At 43.1% G+C, this 21749-nt stretch overlaps 1 protein-coding gene across 24 annotated transcripts in view; it reads right to left on the bottom strand.

Annotated features, from left to right (window-relative positions):
* Positions 1-21749, bottom strand: part of LOC309549166 (protocadherin Fat 4-like) — a 292459-nt gene that overhangs the window by 20312 nt on the left and 250398 nt on the right. For 20 of the 24 annotated variants that reach the window (XM_082249240.1, XM_082249258.1, XM_082249262.1 and 17 more), the window contains one exon: positions 20805-20903. The exons of the other annotated variants lie outside the window; for them this stretch is intronic. In XM_082249240.1, coding sequence (XP_082105366.1) covers positions 20805-20903 — 99 coding nt within the window. The remainder of the gene's footprint in view (positions 1-20804; positions 20904-21749) is intronic. 24 annotated transcript variants of the gene reach the window in all.

Genomic DNA, 21749 nt, shown 5'->3' with positions numbered 1-21749 from the left:
AAGTAAGTACACCCCTAAGTAAAAATGTCCAAACTTGGCCCAGTTAGCCATTTTCCCTCCCTGGTGTCGTGTGACTCGTTAGTGTTACAAGGTCTCAGTTGTGAATGGGGAGCAGGTGTGTGAAATTTGGTGTTATCGCTCTCACTCTCTCATACTGGTCACTGGAAGTTCAACGTGGCACCTCATGGCAAAGAACTCTCTGAGGATCTGAAAAAAAGAATTTTTGCTCTACATAAAGATGGCCTAAGTTATAAGAAGATTGCCAAGACCCTGAAACTGAGCTGCAGCACGGTGGCCAAGACCATACAGTGGTTTAACAGAACAGGTTCCACTCAGAACAGGCCTTGCCATGTTCGACCAAGGGAGTTGAGTGCACGTGTTCAGCGTCATATCCAAAGGTTGTCTTTGGGAAATTGACGTATGAGTGCTGCCAGCATTGCTGCAGAGGTTGAAGGGGTGGGGGGCTCAGACTGTCAGTGCTCAGACCATACGCCACACACTGAATCAAATTGGTCTGCATGGCTTTCGTCCCTGAAGGAAGCCTCTTCTAAAGATGATGCACAAGAAAGCCAGCAGTTTACTAAAGACAAGAAGACTAAGGACATGGATTATTGGAACTGTGTCCTGTGGTCAAATGAGATCAAGATAAACGTATTTGGTTCAGATGGTGTCAAGCGTGTGTGTCGACAACCAGGTGAGGAGTACAAAGACAAGTGTGTCTTGCCTTAAGCCAAGCATAGTAGTGGGAGTTTCATGGTTTGGGGCTGCATGAGTGCTGCCAGCACTGGGGAGCTACAGTTCATTGATGGAACCATGAATGCCAACATGTACTGTGACATACTGAAGCAGAGCATGATCCCCTCCCATCAGAGACTGGGCCGCAGGGCAGTATTCCCACATGATAATGACTCCAAACACACCCCCAAGACAATCACTGCCTTGCTAAAGAAGCTGAGGGTAAAGGTGATGGACTGGCCAAGCATGTCTCCAAACCCAAACCCTATTAAGCATCTCTGGGGCATCCTTAAATGGAAAGTGGAGGAGTGCAAAGTCCCTAACATCCACCAGTTCCGTGATGTCATCATGGAGGAGTGGAAGAGGACTCCAGTGGCAACCTGTGAATCTCTGGTGACCTCCATGCCCAAGAGGGTTAAGGCAGTGCTGGAAAATAATGGTGGCCACACAAAATATTGACACTTTAGGCCCATTTTGGACATTTCCACTTAAGGTTGTACTCACTTTTGTTGCCAGCGGTTCAGACATTAATGACTGTATGTTGAGTTATTTTGAGGGGACAGCAAATTTACACTGTTATACAAGCTGTACACTCACTTCTTTACATTGTAGCAAAGTGTCAATTCTTCAGTGTTGTCACATGAAAATATATAAAATATTTACAAAAATGTAAGGGGTGTACTCATTTTTGTGAGATACTGTATATATGTGCAGAACGAAAAAAAATGTGTTTTGCTTCGGATATATTCGTTATATTACCAATTTCGGTGGGTTTCAGAATTCGTTTAGCATCGCTTCGGAATTTTGTTTAATTTTTGTTAAATTTTGTTTTGTTTAATAATTTTCTAACGAATTCCAAGTTTTCTAAACAATTGGAATTCGGATCGGTTAAAAAAGGATCGACCAATTCGAATTCTGTGTGAAGAATAGCTGGTTGTTAACCGCTTGCCGACCGCCTGCTGCAGATATACTGCGGCATGCTGGCTCGGCTGCGCGAATCGATGTATGGATCACAGGAGTGGTCCTGGCGGCGTGTGCCCACTCTCACTAGGCAGCGGGGGCGCCGATCCGCCGAGCACCCACAATCGCTCTCCGCTAAGAGAGAACGACGGTCAGCTGTTGTAAACACCGCAGACCGCTGTTCTCTCTGAAATGATCACAGAGCACCTGTGATCCTCATAGATAGGATCACAGGTCTCTGTGTTCATTTCACAAGTCCCTCCCCAATACAGTTAGAAATCATTCTCCTAGGTTCACCCCTGGGTTAGCCCCCTTCCCTGCCAGTGTCATTAGTACAGTAACAGTGCATATTTTTAGCACTAATTACTGTAGTAATGTCAGTGGTCTCCCCCAAAAGTGTCAAATGTCAGTTAGTGGTCCAATCTGTCCGCAGCAATGTTGAAGTCCTGCTAAAAATCGCAGATCGCCGCCATTACTAGTTAAAAAAAAAAAATTACATGAATCTTTCCCGTAGTTTGTAGACGCGATACCTTTTGTGCAAACCAATCAAAATACTTGAATTACTGTTAAGGAGGTGAGAATGGCCTGTTTGTCTCTCCAGGCTGATAAGATCACCAGTCCCGATGGGCTCCCCGCAGAGTTCTATAAGAGAGGAACTGATACCACGAATGCATGAGATGTGTCAATCTTTGTGTTCTGAAGCTCCCCCGCCTTCCATGTCCGAGGCTGTAGTGGTGGTTTTGCTTAAGCCCGGGAGGGATCCAGACTAATTTTCTCCTTGTATCGCCCAATTTTCTTGCTGAACGTGGACACCAAAGTCCTGGCCAAAGTTCTTGCCAACCGCTTGAACTCATCAATATCCGTAGATGGTATATGCACATTGCCTTGGCTTCTCCAACTAGTATGGGGTGGTAGCCTCCCTTAATGCCAAAAAGGCTTTTGACTCTGTTGAGTGGAGCCTCCTCTGTGCTGTCTTGGAGAAATTTGGCTTTGGACCCAACTTCATCTCCTGGATTTAATTGTTATACTCTGCCCCCATGGCAAGAATACATACAAACAATAACCTGTCCTCCCCCTTTTCCCTTTATCATGATACGCGCCAAGGGTGTCCCCTCTCTCTGGGGGTATTCCCCCTGGCAATGGAGCCTTCAGCTGCAGCTGCGTGAGCTCCTCCTGCCGTTCAGGGTATTCAGGTGGGTGCCCTGGAGGATGTCCTCTTATTTTTACCGGAACCCTTCTCCTCACTGCAGGCTGCACTTGGGATAGCAAATTAATTTGGTGCTTTCTCTGATATTGAGATTATTTGGGACAAGTCTATTTTATTCCCTCTCAGGACCTTGTCCTCTCGACCTGTTTCGAACACCCTGCTTGTGTGAGTCACAGAATTTAAATACTTTGGTATCCAGGTTAGCAATATTACCTAGACATATGTGGACCTTGACTTGTTGCTCCTGTTACGCTCCCCCAGAGATGCACCACGTAGCGTACTTTCCCGCTCTCCACTGTGGGTAAAATTAATTTGCTAAAAATGGTCTATCTGCCTAAAGTAGTTATCCCTAAGTGCTTCTTTGATAGGCTATATGGTATTGTTGGCACGTTTGTATGGGTAGGGAAAAATCTTCACTTGGCTTGCTCTACATTAAAGCTTCCACTTAATCAGGGGGGTCTCCCCCCTCCCGGATTTTCACCTGTACTACTAGTCTGCTTGGTTACTGTCCAATGGTGGTTTTCCTAGCCAAAAGACAACCCATCAGTTACCTTGGAGGCAGCTGTGATGGGTTCCTATGCCACCCTCAGCAACCTGATCTTCAGGGGCCTTTCGGACTCACCCTGCACTTACTGGTTTGATTAAAACCACCATTGTGGTCTGGCACCAAGCGTGGGCAAAATACCATAAACCGTCCACATATTCTCCTTACATACCTCTGTGGCCTAACCCTTCTCTGCCCCATCTGTGTATGTTGCCTGGCTCCCATATATGGGCCTATCTCTGAATAGAGGGCCTTAAACACATTATTTCTAATGGCATGATGAAGAGCTTTACTGAACTCAAATCGGACTTTCATTTGTCCACCAAGATGCTATTTAGGTATCTTCTGCTCCAGCAATTCTCTGCTGCGGTTACTCTTGAAACTGACCCTCTGGAGCATCTTCTGACCTCCAGGGAGCTGGTGAAGCCTCTGTCCTCAATCTACCTTCGACTCTCCTTTGCTCACTCTGCCAAATTGGATAGGCTATTTCATAAATGGTGGGAAGACCTGCCAGACCTCACTGAAGAAGACTGGAGTTACCACTATGATTTCAGCTAATGACAGGTTTATTCAGGTAAACATTTTGCATAGGGTCTATTACACCGCTGTTCATCTGGCAAACATATACCCTACAGTTAGCACCCTATGTAATAGATGCCAGTCAACTGCAGGTACCTTATATCACATAGTGTAGGCATGCCCGGATACAGGAGTTTTGAGCCTCTGTTGTTGAAGTACTTATTCACACATGTGAAATGTCCTTTTGTTTGGACCCCAGGGTGCTCAGGGTGTTAGATGGTGCAGAGCTAGGCCGTTATGTCAAGCTGTTTATTTTCTTCTCCTCCTTCTATTCCAGGAGGGAGATCCTCCTTATGTGGAAATCACTGACATCCCCTACTGTAACTCTGTGGTGTACAGCCATTAGTGCAGTCCTGCATTATACAAACTCACTTATGAAAGCCGCAATTGTCCCAGGAAATTTGATAAAATTTGTTTGGTTTGAATAGACTCTTGGGGTACTTGATCTGAGACTTACCTGAGATTGAGGTGTCTAATTTTCAAAATCTTGGCTGTTCCCAGTGGGTCCTGGCCCCCTAAAATCCATACCAGACCCTTATCCGAGCGTGCAGCCTGTCAGGCCAGGAAAGGAGGGGAGAACGAACGAGTGCTCCCCCTCCTGAACCATACCAGGTCAAATGCCCTCAACATGGGGGTGGGTGCTTTGGGGCAAGGAGGGCACCCCCCACCCTAAAGCACCTTGATGATGGGGACAAGGGCCTCTTCCCGACAACCTTGGGCAGTGGTTGTGGTAGTCTGGGGGCGGGGGGGGGGGGCTTATTGGAATCTGGAAGCCCCCTTTAACAAGGGGGCCTCTAGATCCTGCCCCCACCCCTACTCATTCACCAAAAAAGTGTAAAAAATAAAGAAAAACAGTAGACTTTTTTTGACAAGTCCTTTATTAAAAAAACAAAATAAAAAATATGTTCCCAATGTAGATCTATCTCACACTGCCTGCCGCACCACCGAACTTGGAAAAAAGAAAAGAAAAAAGAAAAACACCGGCCTCATCGAAAGCTTCTCATGCACTGCCTGCTTTTCTGTCTGACATTTCTTAAATAACTAAAAGGTGGAGTACCTGATGATGCCACCTGGTGACCCCGCCCTCTTGTGATGTCATCGTCCCAGCATGCCCCAGTCAGTGATGTCACAAGGGGGTGGGATAACCCGCTGACATCATCTGGTGACTCTGCCTCTTAGCTATTTAAGAAATGTCAGATGGAGGAGCAGGCAGTCTGCAGAAAGCGTTCGACAAGGCCAGAGGTTTTTCTTTTCTTTTTTCGGGTTCGGCGGGCAGCGTGAGATGGATCTACATTGTGGGACATTATTTTTGAATAAAGAAACTGTCAAAAACTCGTTTACTGTGTTTATTCACTTTTTACACATTTTTGGTGAATGAGTAGGGGTACATATTCATTTACATAGGGGGCGGGCCGGAGCTGGGGGCCCCTTTGTTAAAGGGGGCTTCCAGATTCTGATAAGCCCCCTGCCTGCAGACCCCCACAACCCCAGCCCAGGGTTGTGGGAAGAGACCCCATCAAAATGGGGACAAGGTGCTTTGCCCCAAAGCCCCCTCTATGTTGAGGGCATGTGGCCTGGTATGGTTCGGGGGGGCGCTTGCTCGTTCCCCCTTTCCTGGCCCGCCAAACTGCATGCTCAGATAAGGTTCTGGTATGGATTTTGGGGGGGGGGACTCCACGCCATTTAAAAAAAAAAAATTGTCAGGTTTTTTCCCCGAAATGTATATTGCCGGCATTGTTTTGTTTACATTTTAGCTGTCAGTGGGGAAGCTGATGAGTCATGAATTGTTAAGGACGGCTTCCTGACCCGCTGCTTTACAACCACTTATTCTTCAAACAGAATTTGAATCGGTCAATCATTTTTCGACCGATCCAAATTCTAATCGTTCTGAAAATTTGGTATTTATTAGAAAACAAATAGTTGAAACTAATTTTAAAGAATTAACAAAATTCATTACTATTCATTACTATTTCATTCTGAGATTTGTATACATTTGAATCTCTGAATAACCAAAAATTTGTCTGAATTTGTATTCGGACTGAAACGAATTGCAAATGTCTAATAAACAGTACTGTGCGAAAGTTTTACGCAGATGTGAAAAAAGGCTATACATTAAGCTTTCAAAAAAAGAAGTGTTAATAATTTATTTTTTGTCAATTAACAAAAAAAAAAGTAAATGAACAAAAAATAAATCCAAATCAATATTTGGTGTGACCACCCTTTGCCTTCAAAACAGCATTCATCCTTTTAGGTACTCTTGCAGTTTTTGCAGAACCTCAGCAAGTAGGTTGTTCAAAACATTTGAGAACTAACCACAGACAGTCTGTGGATGTAGGCTGCCTCAAATCCTTCTGTCTCTTCATGTAATCCCAGACAGACTCCATGATGTTGAGATCAGGGCTTTGTGGGGGCCAAACCATCACTTTCAGATCTCATTGTCCCTCTTTACACTGAAGATTGTTCTCAATTACATTGGCTGTATTTTTGGAGTCATTGTCCTGCTGAAGAATAAATTAGGAGGCAATCACACACCTCCCCAATGGTATGGCATGATGGATATGTATCTGCCTGTATTTCTCAGCTTTGAGGACACTATTGATCCTGACCAAATCTCCAACCCCTTTTGCAGAAATGCAGCCCCACTTGCAAGGAACCACCATTCTTCACTGTTGCCGGCAGACACTCGTGATTGTACCGCTCTTTAGACCTTTGGCAAAGAACCTACCTCCTGCTACAGCCAAATATTTCAAATTTTGACTCATCAGTCTAGAATGCCTACTGCCATTTTTCTGCATCCTAGTTCCTATGTTTTCATGTATACAGTGCCTTGAAAAAGTATTCATACCCCTTGAAATTTTCCACATTTTGTCATGTTACAACCAAAAATGTAAATGTATTTTATGTGATAGACCAACACAAAGTGGCACGTAATTGTGAAGTGATAGGAAAATGATAAATGGTTTTCAAAATGTTTTACAAATAAATATCTGAGAAGTGGCATGTGCATTTTTATTCAGCTCCCTTTACTCTGATAATTTCAAGGGGTGTGAATACTTTTTCAAGGCACTGTAGGTAAGTCACTTAGCCTTCTTTCCAGGTTGTATGTATGGCTTTTTGGCTGCAATTTTTTCACAACGACTACTTCTGGCCATACAGTTAATGGGTGTACCTGGGTCTCACTGGTTTCACAGTTCTGTGCTGATGGCACTGCTGGACATATTTCAATGTCAAAGATAAGTAAGCATGATGTGTCTTTAATCTGCTTCATGAAGCTTTCTTGGCTAACCACTGCATCTACGGTCCTCAATGTTGCCCAATCAATGGTGTCTGCAATGCTGAGAAATACAGGCAGATACCTATCCATCAGGCAATACCATCAGGAAGGTGTGTGACTGGCCCCAAATTTATTCTGCAGCAGGACTACATCCCCAAACATACATCCAATGTCATTAACAATTATCTTCAGCGTAAAGAAGGACAAGAAGTCCTGGAAGTGATGGTGTGGCCTCTACAGAGCCCTGATCTCAACATCTTTCAGTCTCTCTGAGATTACATGAAGAGACAAAAGGATCTTAGGCAGCCTACATCCGCAGAACATCTGTGGTTCATTCTCCAAGATGTTTGGAACAACCTACCTATCGAGTTCTTTTAAAAACTGTGTGCACTAGCACTGTGTGTATAAGAATTGATGCTGATTTGAGACAAAATAGTAGTCACACCAAATATTGATTTGATTTAGAATTTTCTCACATTTAATTTTATAAACTGATAAAAATAAACAATTAAAATATCTATTTTTGAAAGTATTCTTACAAATTCTTTACAAATATTCTTTACAAATAACATGTACACCGGGAAGGCAGTTTTGAACATCCCCATCCTTCATCTTGTTCACGCGACTGGAACTTTTTTTTTGATATTCGGCATTTTGGAGTGCAACGTCTATCTTTGGGACTTTATACTCAAAGCGCAGTGGAACCAATTGGCGCACTGATGATTATTAAAAGACTTCCTTACAGCTTATCCCATCTAATATATACTATATGTTTGTGTATCTCAGATATCTCAGAGATGTTCACCTTTCGGCAGCAGTGTCCTGATGTTCTCCAGGTTCTGTCACCTTACCCTTTGCTTTAGTCTCTGGAGTGATCTTTGCTGGGTTAATCTTGGGCACACCACTGTAAACATGCAGAGATTTAAAGTGGCATTCTACCCACATGGGAAAACACCCGTTCTGGATGGAGTTGGCTCAACATTGATCCCACAACAATGGGTATATACTTGGAGAACCTCCTCACCCTCAGCACCACTGCACATCTTCTAAAAGGGCAGCTTGTTTCTGTGTTTGTCGGGAAAGCACACAATTCTACATGTGTTACCACACACAGTAGTGTGAACTTAGCTTTAATGTCAAATATGAACATAGGTTTTGAAGATGAATTTGTTTGTGCTTATTGCTTATGTACTAATTGTCAAAAGACTATAATACATTTTATTATACAGGGTAAAATGTGTGTCTATATATACAATATATATCAAATGTATTTACATACGGTGGGTATAGAAAAAAAATCACCCCCATTAAAATAATCACATTTTGTTGCTCTGTAGCCTGAAATGAAGAGAAAGTTTTTGTTTTATCCAGCTGTATTTACTCCATACAACTTATAACATCCAAGAGAAAGCTATAACACCAATATGTCCGAAAAAAAAAATAAAAAAACAGAATCACTGAGTTGGGAAAAGGATCCCTCACCTCCTAAAAATAACTTGTAAACTCAATCAGGTATAGCTAATTACCTTCCTAATGGCACTCAAAAAACATTTGACTTTCAAATGTGATCAGATGTGGTCAGTTTGAAAAAGAGCTTTCTTGGAGCGCAACTGAAGCAAACAATAAATTATGGGTGGCAAGGCACTGTCAAAAGATCTCAGGGATAAAGTTGTGGACAGGCACAAGTCAGTAGATGGAAACAAAAAATTTCAAAGGCTTTATCAATGCCTAGAAGCACAGTGAAGTCTAATAATAAGAAGTGGAAGGTATTTGGTACAACACAGACCGTCCCTGAATCAGGACGTCACTCCAAACTAGATAAAAGAGCCAGGAGGAAACTAGTCAGAGAGGCTACCAAGAGGCCTACAGCAACTCTGAAGCAGTTGCAGGAATTCATGACAAAAAGTGGTCATTGGGTGCGTGTGACAACAATATCACACATTTTTTCACAAATGTGGCTTGTATGGGAGGTTTGCAAGAAAAAAGCCACTCCTAAAAAAAAAAGACCACATGCAATCACGACTGAGGCCACATGGAAAAAGGTGTTATGGTCAGGGGAGAGGCTAAAAGGTAATTACTTAGCCTCAACACCAAATAATATGCATGGTGGGAATCCAATACAGCTCACCAACAAAATAACACAATTCCTACAGTAAAGAATGGAGGTGGGAGAGAAGGATCCTCCCTGTAAGGGGCGTGGCTGTGGACATGGCGCCGTGAGACAGCGTGCAGCGGGGCTCCGGGACCATTGGTGATTCACCGCTCTGAGCAAGCTGGCGTTCCCTGCTAGATACCGAGGATGATCGCCCTGGTGGAGTGAAGGGAGAGAGCCGGAGCCTGACAGCTTGCCGGAGACAAAAAGGCAGACCGGGAGGCAAAAACTGCTCTTTCCTGGTGCACGGTGGTGCATTGCGAGCCGACCCCTGGAGGCGCTCAGCTGGCCGGCGAGTGGTGGAGGGGAACGTGCGGTTGCTGTGGTGCTGAGTGGAGGCAGCGTCGGATGGGGCTCCGGAACCGTGAGTGAACTATCCCTGTGAGCAAAACAGCATTCCGGTAAGCGCTGGGAGCCGATCCCTGAGGCTATAGTCGAAGCTATATACCGACTCAAAAAGGATAAAAGCTTTATTTGGTCTATGAGTGGTGAAGGGGAGAGAGCGACTTTTATAACGCCGGTAAGACACTCAGACATCTCAGAATATTTTATTCGAAGTCCCCCTACACAAGAAAAAAGCGTTTTTTATCCTAAAATGGCGCAGACACGCTCAAGGTCGGCTAATGCAAATACCTCTAAAAAAGCTGTCAGTAATCAACGGGATGTTACTGAAACCTCCCTAGTGAGTCAATATCAGCAAGGGGCAGACAAAACTACACAGGGAACAGACTCTCTCGCTCCCCAGGGCTCCCGAATACAGGACAAACAAAACCTGGATTTGAAAGAGTTGTTGGCGATAATCCCTACAAAACAGGATATGTCAGAAATGGCATCCTCAATTGTCATGGCACTGACACAAGAAATTAATTCCCTTAAAGGTCAGATGGACGCAATGTCCAAAAAAATAGAAATGGTGGAAGTGGGGACTAGTGCTCTGAACGCCAGAGTTGAACATATGGAAGACACACATAAGATGATTGTCAGGCAATTAGTAATATTAAAACTCCAACAAGATGATGGGGAGAATTGGAGTAGAAGGAACAATATACGCCTTCGGGGGTTAACAGATGAAATACAAGGCCCAGATTTAAAACTTAAAGTGATGGCTATATTAAATACGCTCTTGGAAACTTCCCAAAATGAAGCCATAGAAATAGATCGAGTACATCGGGTAAGGGCCCCTAGGAGCATGGGATCAGATTTCCCCCAGGATGTCCTAATAAGGATCCATTTCTTCTCAATCAAGGAAAGAATAATGAAAAACGCATGGAAAAAAGGTCCATTTGACTTTGAAGGTTCAACCATACGGTTATTGCCTGACCTTTCAAGACAGACACTCAGGATGAGAGCAACTTTAAAACCAGTACTAGAAGTTATACAGAATGCTGGGGCCAACTATCATTGGGGTCACCCCTTTCATTTAATTGTATCTAAAAAGGACGGCTCATATACCCTGAGGTGGCCGGATCAGTTACCAGGACTCTTCGCATTTTTAAAGGTCCCTCCTGTGGTGATACCAGACTGGTTGGGGATACAGGGGTATAAGGATTCCCTGGGGTCCCAGATGGCCGGGAAGTGATCATGATCTCCTTCTTCTCTCCGCCTCCCCCCCCCCGCCTTACTGATTGTGCGGGGGTTGTGCCTATAGTATTATGGGCAGGGGAGGGGTGGGTGAGATGGCCAGGGCTTTCAGAACAGGGTTGAAGCTGACCTCTTTAAATGTAAGGGGGTTGTCTACCCCAGAAAAACGTATGCGGGTACTGAATGACATGAAAAGAGGACACACACAGGTTGCTTTTTTCCAGGAAACATATTTTAAATATGATAGTGTACCCAAATTGTGTAACAGAAATTATCCATGGGCGTATCACGCCGCCTCACCAATCCCGAAGTCAAAAGGGGTCAGTATGGTCATAGCAAAAGAAGTAGATTGGACGCATCGAGAATCAAGGGTAGATCCACAAGGAAGATACCTTATGATAAAGGGTACAATAGGACAAAGGGTAATAACAATGGTCAATGTATATTTTCCAAACATGAATCATTTGACATTCCTACAGCAGTTGTTGCCATTGATCTTGGACTTTCGGGAAAGCCTGTTGATAATGGGAGGTGATTGGAATTACGTGGCAGAACCCTTATTGGATACAGATAAAAAAGAAGGTTATAACCGCGCTAAAGGTGACAGGTAGTGAGCTGCGACTTCAAGTGTGACCACACCCCTAAAGATTATGTATTGTATAAGGCGTGCTGACGTCATCTCCGGAAGCTTATCGAGGGAGCGGATGCGCCTTGCCGTCCGGCCGGCGGCTATACATCCTTCGCTACTTTTTCATTCCTGTTTGTAAGTACATTACCTTATTTGAATAAATTTGTTGGAAGTGTTTACACTATTGGCGCCTTCTCTTTCCTTTATTGGCTGGTCTGGCGATTTACTCTGAGAACCACAGCGGCTCAGCTTGCGACATTAGGGGGTCCTAGAGGCCACCTAGGCACAGCAAGTGGTTACATCGTGCTATCTATCAGTGATTTGCTTGGATTGCCATTGGGTCCTTAAGGATACCTCTCCATACATTGGGAGAATACATCAAGTGTCATATCGAGCATTTTCTATATAGTCTGGTAAGAGGCTTTATACGCTCCTGGGTGGCTTGCTGATATTTGGTGCATGTGATTCAATGTTCTGCTGACTTTCCATTTCCATCTGGTAAGAGGCCTTTATGTCTGGTGGTGGTTCACCTTTAAAACTTGGATAGAATATACGTTTACAGATCTATCTGGAAAGAGGCTCTACGATTGGTGGCGGTCCTTTCTTCCTTTATTATGATCTATACGCACATTTACTTGTTTTTTGGTAAGCGGCTGCACAATTGGTGAAGGATTTCACAGTATTTGTAGTCCTACACATGTTGATAATTGACAATTTTTGTACGGTATCACGCTATGGAATATTTTTTTTCCTCCACATGATACACGACCATCTATATTGAGAGTGTTTTACGCTAGAATTTCATTGGATCACCTGGGCACGTGAACTCATCTTATCACATGAACTCTGCAATTTAAAAATTGCCTTATTGGATACGTCACGAGGCTCCTCCCATTTATCATATGCAAAACTTAATGGGCTTAGGAAGGAACTCTTCCTCCTCGATTTAACTGACCCATGGAGGATCATGCATGCAGGGGAGAAGGACTTTTCGTACTTCTCCGCATCTCATAACACATACTCAAGGTTAGACAGATTCATGATCCCTCAGGGCGAATTGGGAAGGGTCAAAGCTACCACTATTGGAACGCCCATTATGTCAAACCATGCCCCAGTACATATTGTGATTGACCTGGACTCTGTACCACCAAAACCTCCTACATGGAGATTGAACGAAGCTTTATTGCAATCCCCGGAGACGAGATTAGAAATAGAATTAGCCCTGGTAAACTACTTTAAAGAAAATACTGGAATGCAGGTATCACCGTCTATGGTCTGGGAAGCACACAAATGTGTTATCAGGGGGACATTAATGATGTTGGGATCTCGTCGTAAAAAGGAATATGAAAAGAGCGTATCGGAATTGACGATACGGATGGGAAAGCTGAGTGCTATACACAAGAAATCGCTAGCGCAGGAACACTTACAATCTCTTATTAAGACTAGGGAAGAGTTGAATACGCTTCTATATCAAAAAACAGTCAAAAGTCTATCGTTCGTGAGGAGACAAATATATGAATTCTCCAATAAACCAGGGGCCATGTCGGCCAGGGCGCTTCGGGGACCCCAGAAAAAGACAGTAATTGTTCAGATACAATCAAATAAGGGTGAGAAAGTTATAGAGACAGGGAAGATTGTGGAGGAATTTGGTAATTTTTATCAATCCCTCTACAATATAAATACAGGGGGAGAAGTAGATAAGGAGGCTAGAGTCCTGTTCTCAAAAGCGCGGGAGTATGTTGAAACTTCTGGGATGCCTTCATTAAAGAAAGAACAGGCAGAGGCCCTGGAAGGAGACATCCTAGAAGAGGAACTAGAATATGCTCTTAATCAAAATAAACCACATAAGGCTCCGGGCCCTGATGGTTTAACTTTGCCGTATTATAAACAGTTCTGGCCACAGTTAAAAGTTCCTCTACTGGCTCATTTTAATAGCATTGGTAAAGGAAGTTTATTACCCAAAGACAGCTTACGGGCATATATTTCGCTTATACACAAGGAGGGTAAGGACCCCTCTCTGTGTGGTAATTACCGCCCTATAGCGTTATTGAATCTGGATTCGAAATTATTTGCTAAGATCATTGCAAATAGAATCATAGCACATATCCCGCAACTGATACAATTTGACCAGGTGGGATTTGTTCCTTCAAGAGAAGCAAGGGACAATACAACCAGAGTAATTGACCTTATATCTCACGCTCAGCGCTTACAAAAAACATTAATGCTCCTCTCTGTTGATGCCGAAAAGGCTTTTGACAGGGTGGCCTGGGAATTTATCAAGGCCACCCTGTCATATATTGGACTGGGGGAATGGATGAGAACGAGCATCATGGCGCTATACTCGGGACCTACAGCTGCAGTAAATATAAATGGATGGAGGTCAAATTTTTTTGAAATCAAAAATGGCACATGCCAAGGATGCCCGCTGTCTCCATTAATTTTTTTTTTTACATTAGAGCCTGTCTTATGTACAATCCGGAAAGATATAGAGATCAAGGGGTTACATGTGGGGGGAGTGCATCATAAATTAGCAGCCTATGCTGATGATTTAATTTTCTTTATAACAAAACCGGTGCAAATACTACCTTTAATTCTAGGGGCAATTCAGAAATATGCGAAGCTCTCTCATTTTAAAGTAAATTTAGCAAAATCAGTGGCAATGAACATTACAATTCCGGTTGAGGAATGGAGGGAATTACAACCATCTTTTACTTTTCAATGGACAGGAGAGTCATTTGTATATCTAGGTGTGCATATTACACCCCGAGTAGAAAATTTGTTTGAGGCCAACTTCTCCCCTTTATTAAGGACCCTTAAGAGAGACATTTTGAGATGGCAGACCTTAGGTTTGACGTGGTTTGGAAGAAGTAGTTCCTGGAAGATGAATGTACTCCCACGAGTACTATATCTCTTACAGGCACTACCAATAGAAATACCAGAATACTTTTTTACGCAAATGAAAAGTTTGCTGAGAACATTTGTGTGGGCTAATAAAGCTCCAAGAATAGGAATAAATATTCTTACCCGCCCTAAATGTCAAGGGGGGATAGGATTGCCAGACCTGAAGCGCTATCATAGGGCAATACACCTTACACGGGTATTAGACTGGCACTGCAATGCGAAAACCAAACAATGGGTGAATCTAGAAAATGAGCTGACAGAACGACCATTCCCCCTGGCCCCCTGGGTGCCGGTGTCATTAGACGATCCTATATGTTCCCACCCGACGATAGGAACTACAATTAAGGTCTGTAGAAGTATACAAAAAAAAGCACAGATTGCACCTCCAATCTCTCCTATGCTACCGTTAGTGGGAAATATGGACTTCCCCCCGGGATACACTAAGGGGAAGATAAGAAATCTTGCCCGGAGTGGGAAAATTCGCTTAGTAGACATATGGACCCAGGAGAACCCCCCCACTCTGAGGGAGATCGTATCCTGGTCGGAAGAGACCTTGGATATGTTCTCTGCGTTTCAAATTAGACATTATCTGGTAGACTTACAGAAACGGGGATATTCCCCTCGGTCTCTGACACCTTTTGAAACTTTATGCAGAGGAGGAAGTACAATCCCACATGCCCTATCGTTCTTTTATTCCCTTTTATCTAAAGGACAGGAAGAACAAACATTGACCTTTATTGGAAAATGGGAACGGGAGATGGGAATTAATTTCAACCCACAACAAATAAAAAAAATACTAGCACTCACACATAAGGCCTCAATAGCTAATAAATACCAGGAGATTAGTTATAAAATTATGGTAAGGTGGTACAGAGTTCCAGCAATTTTACATAAGATAGATAAAAAAAACCCTGACAAATGTTGGAGATGTGGAGAAGAAGGCGGATCGATGTTTCACATCTTCTGGTCCTGCCCCCGGATTAGGGGCTATTGGTCAGAAATAGCGAAAGTGATTAAAAACCTTACTGCAATCGAGGTGGGAGGAGATCCGGCTCTATGCCTCTTACATTTGACAAAGTTATCAATTAGGAAATACAGGAACTTCCTTCTGATTCATTTACTCAATGCTGCTAAAGCGTGCATTCCTGTGGTATGGAGACAAACCATCCCTCCAACTTTACAAACATGGCTCTCTAAGGTAAATGAAATTCACCAGATGGAGACATTGATAGCAGCACGCAATGGCAGGGAAGAAAAAACCCGTAATTGCTGGCAGCCCTGGACCACCTACGTTTCCTCGGAAGAGTATCTGAGGATGCGGGGAGATGGAGAATAGGGGGAAGATGGGGGCTACGGGGGGGGGGTTTCTCGCTCGGATTGGAGGGGACATGTCAGGCTTGGAAATAGATTTGGTGGTAAGGAGATTCAAGGGGTCCAAGGGGATACAAGACCCTCTTTCTTTTTTTTTTTTTTTTTCTCTTTTTTTCTTTCTTTTCACTAGATGAGGGAGGTTAGATACTGATGTATGTTTTCCTCATCCTATTGGGATCTGGGGGGTTGGATATAATTGGAGGGAAGGGAGGGCTTGGATTTGATTCACTTTGAGTATGTTTTTGTCACAACTTTGTAGTTTTAAGATTGCATATCCCTCCTAGGGAGGGCAAGATGAAGAAACACTAACTTTTTTGCAAAATGGTTTTTTGGGGTACACTGATGTTTTTTTTTTTTTTTTTTTCTTCACTAGATGAGGGAGGTTGGATACTGAAGTATGTTTTCCCCATCCTATTGGGATCTGGGGGGTTGGATATAATTGGAGGGAAGGGAGGGCTTGGATTTGATTCACTTTGAGTATGTTTTTATCACAATTTTGTAGCTTTAAGATTGCATAGCCCTCCCAGGGAGGGCAAGATGAAGAAATAAAAATTTTTTTTTTTTTTTTTTTGTGTTTTGGATTAACACATAGGTGGATTGCCATTGTCAGATCACTGGAGTGTTGCAGGGTTTTTTTTTTGTTTTTTTTTTTTTTTAGGGGCCTGTAGATGCCTGGGAGAATCTCCGGTAGGGAACTATATATGTTGAATAGAATGGATACCTATGTAATAAGATTTGTGAATATTATAAATGGATGGTATTGTATGTTCATAACTTGTATTGTGTGAAAAAGACAATAAAAATGTTGGAATTAAAAAAAAAAAAGAATGGAGGTGGTAATATCCTGTTATGGGGGTGTTTCTCTGCAACAGGAACTGGAGCACTTGTTCGGATAGAAGGAAAAATGGATGGGGCAAAATACTGTCAAAAATCTGCTGCCCTCTGCCAAAAAGTTGTCAATGGGAAAAGGGTTTACCTTTAAATGTGACAATGACTCAAAGCACACAGCAAAAATGACCACACAGTGGTTGAAGGAGAAAAGGTGAATGTCCTTGCATGGCTTAGTCAGAGCCCAGACTTAAACCCCATTGAAAATCTGTGGAATGACTTGAAGACTGCAGTCCACAAACAGTCACCATCAAATTTAACAGAACTTGAGCAGTTCTGCAAGGAAGAGTCTAGATGTGCAAAGTTAGTAGAGACATGTCCCAGCAGACTAAAGGCTAACTAAAGCAAAGCTGGTTCAAACAAAAATATTAACTTAGTGATTCTGTGTTTGATTTTTTTTAAATAGTTTATCTTAAATGTTGGTGTTATATATTTCACTTGAATGTTAAAGGTTGCCCTAAGTAAATACACCTGTATACAACAAAAACGGTGTCTGTCTTCATTTCAGGCTGCAAAGCAATTTTTGATACCCACTGTATAACATCTACACCAGGAAGACTGTTTGGAGCATCTTCGCCCTTCATCATGTTCATGACTGTAAAAAAAAATGTTAATTTGAAAGTGCAATGTCTGCCTTTGAGACTTTATATTACATAAGCAGAGTGGAACTTATTGGCAGAGTGTACCCACTGATGATCATTAAAAGACTCCCATCCACCATCTTTTATATATATATATATATATATATATATATATATATATGTATATGATATTTATATATATATGTATATGATATATTTACACTGCTCAAAAAAATGAAAGGAACACTTTTTATTTAGAGTATAGCATTAAGTCAATTAAACTCCTGGGATATTGATCTGGTCAGTTAAGTCAGTGGCCCTCAACTCAGGTCCTCGGGGCCCACTAACAGGCCAGATTTTAAGTATTACCTTGGGGAGATGCAGACTAGAATACTGCAATCACTGAGCAGCAAATGAGATCACCTGTGATGTAATTTAGTTATCTTGCAAACCTGGCCTGTTAGTGGGCCCTGAGGACCGGGGTTGAGGACCACTGAGTTAAGTAACAGAGGGGGTTGTTCATCAGTTTCAGCTGCTTTGGTGTTAATGAAACTAGATTGGCAACAATGACACGACCTCCAAAAACAGAATGGTTTTACAGGTGGAGGCCAGTGAATTTTTTTTTCTCTACTCATCCTTTCTGACTGTTTTTCACTAGTTTTGCATTTGGCTAGGGTCAGTATCACTGCTGGTAGCAGGAGGTGATACCTGGACCCTATAGAGGTTGCACATGTATTCCAAATTCTTCAGGCAGGATGGCACATCAATACGTGCCATTTGCCAAAAGGTTTGCTTTGTCTCCCACCACAGTCTCAAGAGCATGGAGGAGATTTCAGGACACAGGCAGTTACTCTAAGAGAGCTGGACAGAGCCGTAGAAGGTCCTTACCCCTCAGCAGGACTGGTATTTGTTCCTTTGTGCAAGGAGGAAAAGAATGAGCACTGCCAGATCCCTACAAACTGACCTCCAGCAGGCCACTGGTGTGAATGTCTCTGACCAAACAATCAGAAACATGCTTCATAAGGGTGGCCTGAGAGTCCAATGTCCTCTAGTGGGCCCTGTGCTCACTGTCCAGCACTGTGGAGCTTGATTGTCATTTGCCATTGAACACCAGAATTGGCAGGTCCGCCACTGGCGCCCTGTGCATTTCACAGATAAGAGCAGGTTCATCCTGAGCACAAGTGACAGACGTGAAAAGGTCTGGAGATGCCGTAAAGAATGTTATGCTGCCTGTAACATCATTCAGCATGACCGGTTTGGTGGTAGGTCAGTGATGGTCTGGGAAGGCATATCCATGGAGGGACACACAGACCTCTACAGGCTAGACAATGGCACCCTGACTGCCATTAGGTATCCAAATCTTTGGATCCATTGTAAGGCCCTACGCTGGTGCGGTGGGTCCTGGGTTTCTCCTGGTGCACTACAATGCCCGGCCTTATGTGGTGAGAGTATGCATGCAGCCAGTTCCTGAAGGATGAAGGAATTGATACCATTGAATGGACCCCATGCTCGTCTGACCAAAATAAGTACAATTTTAAGGTTGCTGTAATGAAATTTCAGCAAAATGTACTAGCCTGCAGCATTATTTTTGGGGTGTTTTTGAATTCAGCCCTCTGTAGGTTGATCTTTTTAATTTCCATTAAATGATGAAGTATTCTTTTGTTCCTAACACATTACCTAGTTCATATCAGTATAGATATCCAGCATCAAATTTTGCCCCATCTGATGTGTATTCAAAGCGTTCCTTTAATTTTAAATTTTTTCAGCGTTGTATATATATATATATATATAGATATAGATATGTATACATACACATACATACAGTATCTCACAAAAGTGAGTACACCCCTCACATTTTTGTAAATATTTTATTATATTTTATTATATCTTTTCATGTGACAACACTGAAGAAATTACACTTTGCTACAATGTAAAGTAGTGAGTGTACAGCTTGTATAAGAGTGTAAATTTGCTGTTCCCTCAAAATAACTCAACACACAGCCATTAATGTCTAAACCGCTGGCAACAAAAGTGAGTACATCCCTAAGTGAAAATTTCCAAATTGGGCCCAATGAGCCATTTTCCCTCCCCGGTGTCATGTGACTCATTAGTGTTACAAGGTCTCAGGTGTGAATGGGGAGCAGGTGTGAATGGGGAGCAGGTGTGTTAAATTTAGTGTTATCGCTCTCACTCTCTCATACTGGTCACTGGAAGTTCAACATGGCACCTCATGTCAAAGAACTCTCTACATAAAGATGGCCTAAGTTATAAGAAGATTGCCAAGACCCTGAAACTGAGCTGCAGTCTGGTAGTCAAGACCACAGAGCGGTTTACCAGGACAGGTTCCACTCAGAACAGGCCTCGCCGTGGTCGACCAAAGGAGTTGAGTGCTCGTGCTCAGCGTCATATCCAGAGGTTGTCTTTGGGAAATAGACGTATGAGTACTGCCAGCATTGCTGCAGCAGTTGAAGGGGTCAGCCTGTCAGTGCTCAGACCATACGCCGCACACTACATCAAATTGGTCTGCATGGCTGTTGTCCCAGAAGGAAGCCTCTTCTAAAGATGATGCACAAGAAAGCCTGCAAATAGTTTGCGAAAGACAAGCAGACTAAGGACATGGAATACTGGAACCATGCATGTCCTGTGGTCGCATGAGACCAAGATAAACTTATTAGGTTCAGAGGGTGTCAACCGTGTGTGGCAGCAACCAAGTGAGGAGTACAAAGACAAGTGTGCCTTGCTTACAGTCAAGCCTGGTGGTAGGAGTGTCATGGTCTAGGGCTGCATGAGTGCTGCCGGCACTGGGGAGCTACAGTTTATTGGGGGGGACCATGAATGCCAGCATGTACTGTGAGATACTGAATCAGAGCACAATCGCCTCCCTTCAGAGACTGGGCCACAGGGCAGTATTTTGAACATGATAACGACCCCCAAACACACCTCCAAGACGACCACAGCCTTGCTAAAGAAGCTGAGGGTAAAGGGGATGGACTGGCCAAGCATGTCTCCAGACCCAAACCCTATTGAGCATCTGTGGGGGCATCCTCAAACGGAAGGTGGCTGAGCGCAAGGTCTCTAACATCCACCAGCTCCGTGATGTCGTGATGGAGAAGTGGGAGAGGACTCCAGTGGCAACCTGTGAAGCTATTGTGAACTCCATGCCCAAGATGGTTAAAGCAGTGCTGGAAAATAATGGTAGCCACACAAAATATTTAGGCCCAATGTAGACATTTTTACTTAGGGGTATATTCACGTTTGTTGCCAGTGGTTTAGACATTAATGGCTGTGTGTTGAGTTATTTTAAGGGGACATCAAATTTACACTGTTATCTAAGCTGTACACTCTTTATCTAACATTGTAGCAAAGTGTAATTTCTTCATGTGTTTATCTCAGAGATGTTCACCTTTCAGCAGCAGTGTCTTGATGTTCATCGGGCTCTGTCACCGTACCCTTTGCTTGGGTCTCTGGAGTGATCTTCTCTGGGATAATCTTGGGCACACCACTATAAACATGAAACAATGCATGAATTAAAGTGCCATTCTACCCACAAGAGATAGCTTCCATTCTGGATGCTGTTGGCTGAGCATTGATCCCACAATAGGTGCATACTGACAGAACCCCCTCACCCTCAGTGCCACTGTGTGCTAAAATTTTTAAATTCAGTATTTTGGAGTGCAACGTCAATCCTTTGGACTTTATGCTACAAAGTGTGACTTTATAATACTATATATTTGTGCTTCTTAGAGATATTCACCTTTCAGCAGCAGTGTCTTGATGTTCCTCGGGCTCTGTCACCGTGACCTTTTTTTGGGTCTCTGGAGTGATTTTCTCTGGGATAATCTTGGGCACACTGTTAGCATACAAGGTTTGTATTATATCAGCAACAAATACTATATGTCATTGTTGTGTGCCTATTACATTGTATGACCACTGGATGGCAATGTTACATCTGTGAGTTCATGTTTTGTCTATGCCTCAAAGAGTAATAAAGAAGAGTTCCTGCTCAGAACAGGAAGCAGTGTTCAGTGAAACAACAGACTGTCTGCCTGTGCATTGTTTTAGCCCCAAAAGGTTATATCTAACAGGTTATGGGCCCAGGACATGTTACAGAAGCCCAGGATATAATACAGATTACCCCTGGATATAGCCAGATACAGTGAGCTAAAGCAAGTGAGTACAGGAGACAGCAACAGAAAGACAAACAGCAGAAATGGCTGCTGCCATCCCCTCAGCAAAGTTCTCCATTGCAAATCTGACAAATCAGAACTACCAATCTTGGAAATTCAAGATGAAAATGCTGCTTATAAGAGAAGGTACGTGGAAATGTATAAATGAATCAAGACCTGCA

Source organism: Pelophylax lessonae (genome assembly GCF_965119305.1).
Source record: "Pelophylax lessonae genome assembly, chromosome: 3".
NCBI classification, from domain to species: Eukaryota; Metazoa; Chordata; class Amphibia; order Anura; family Ranidae; genus Pelophylax; species Pelophylax lessonae.
This window is presented reverse-complemented; position numbering and strand designations above follow the sequence as displayed.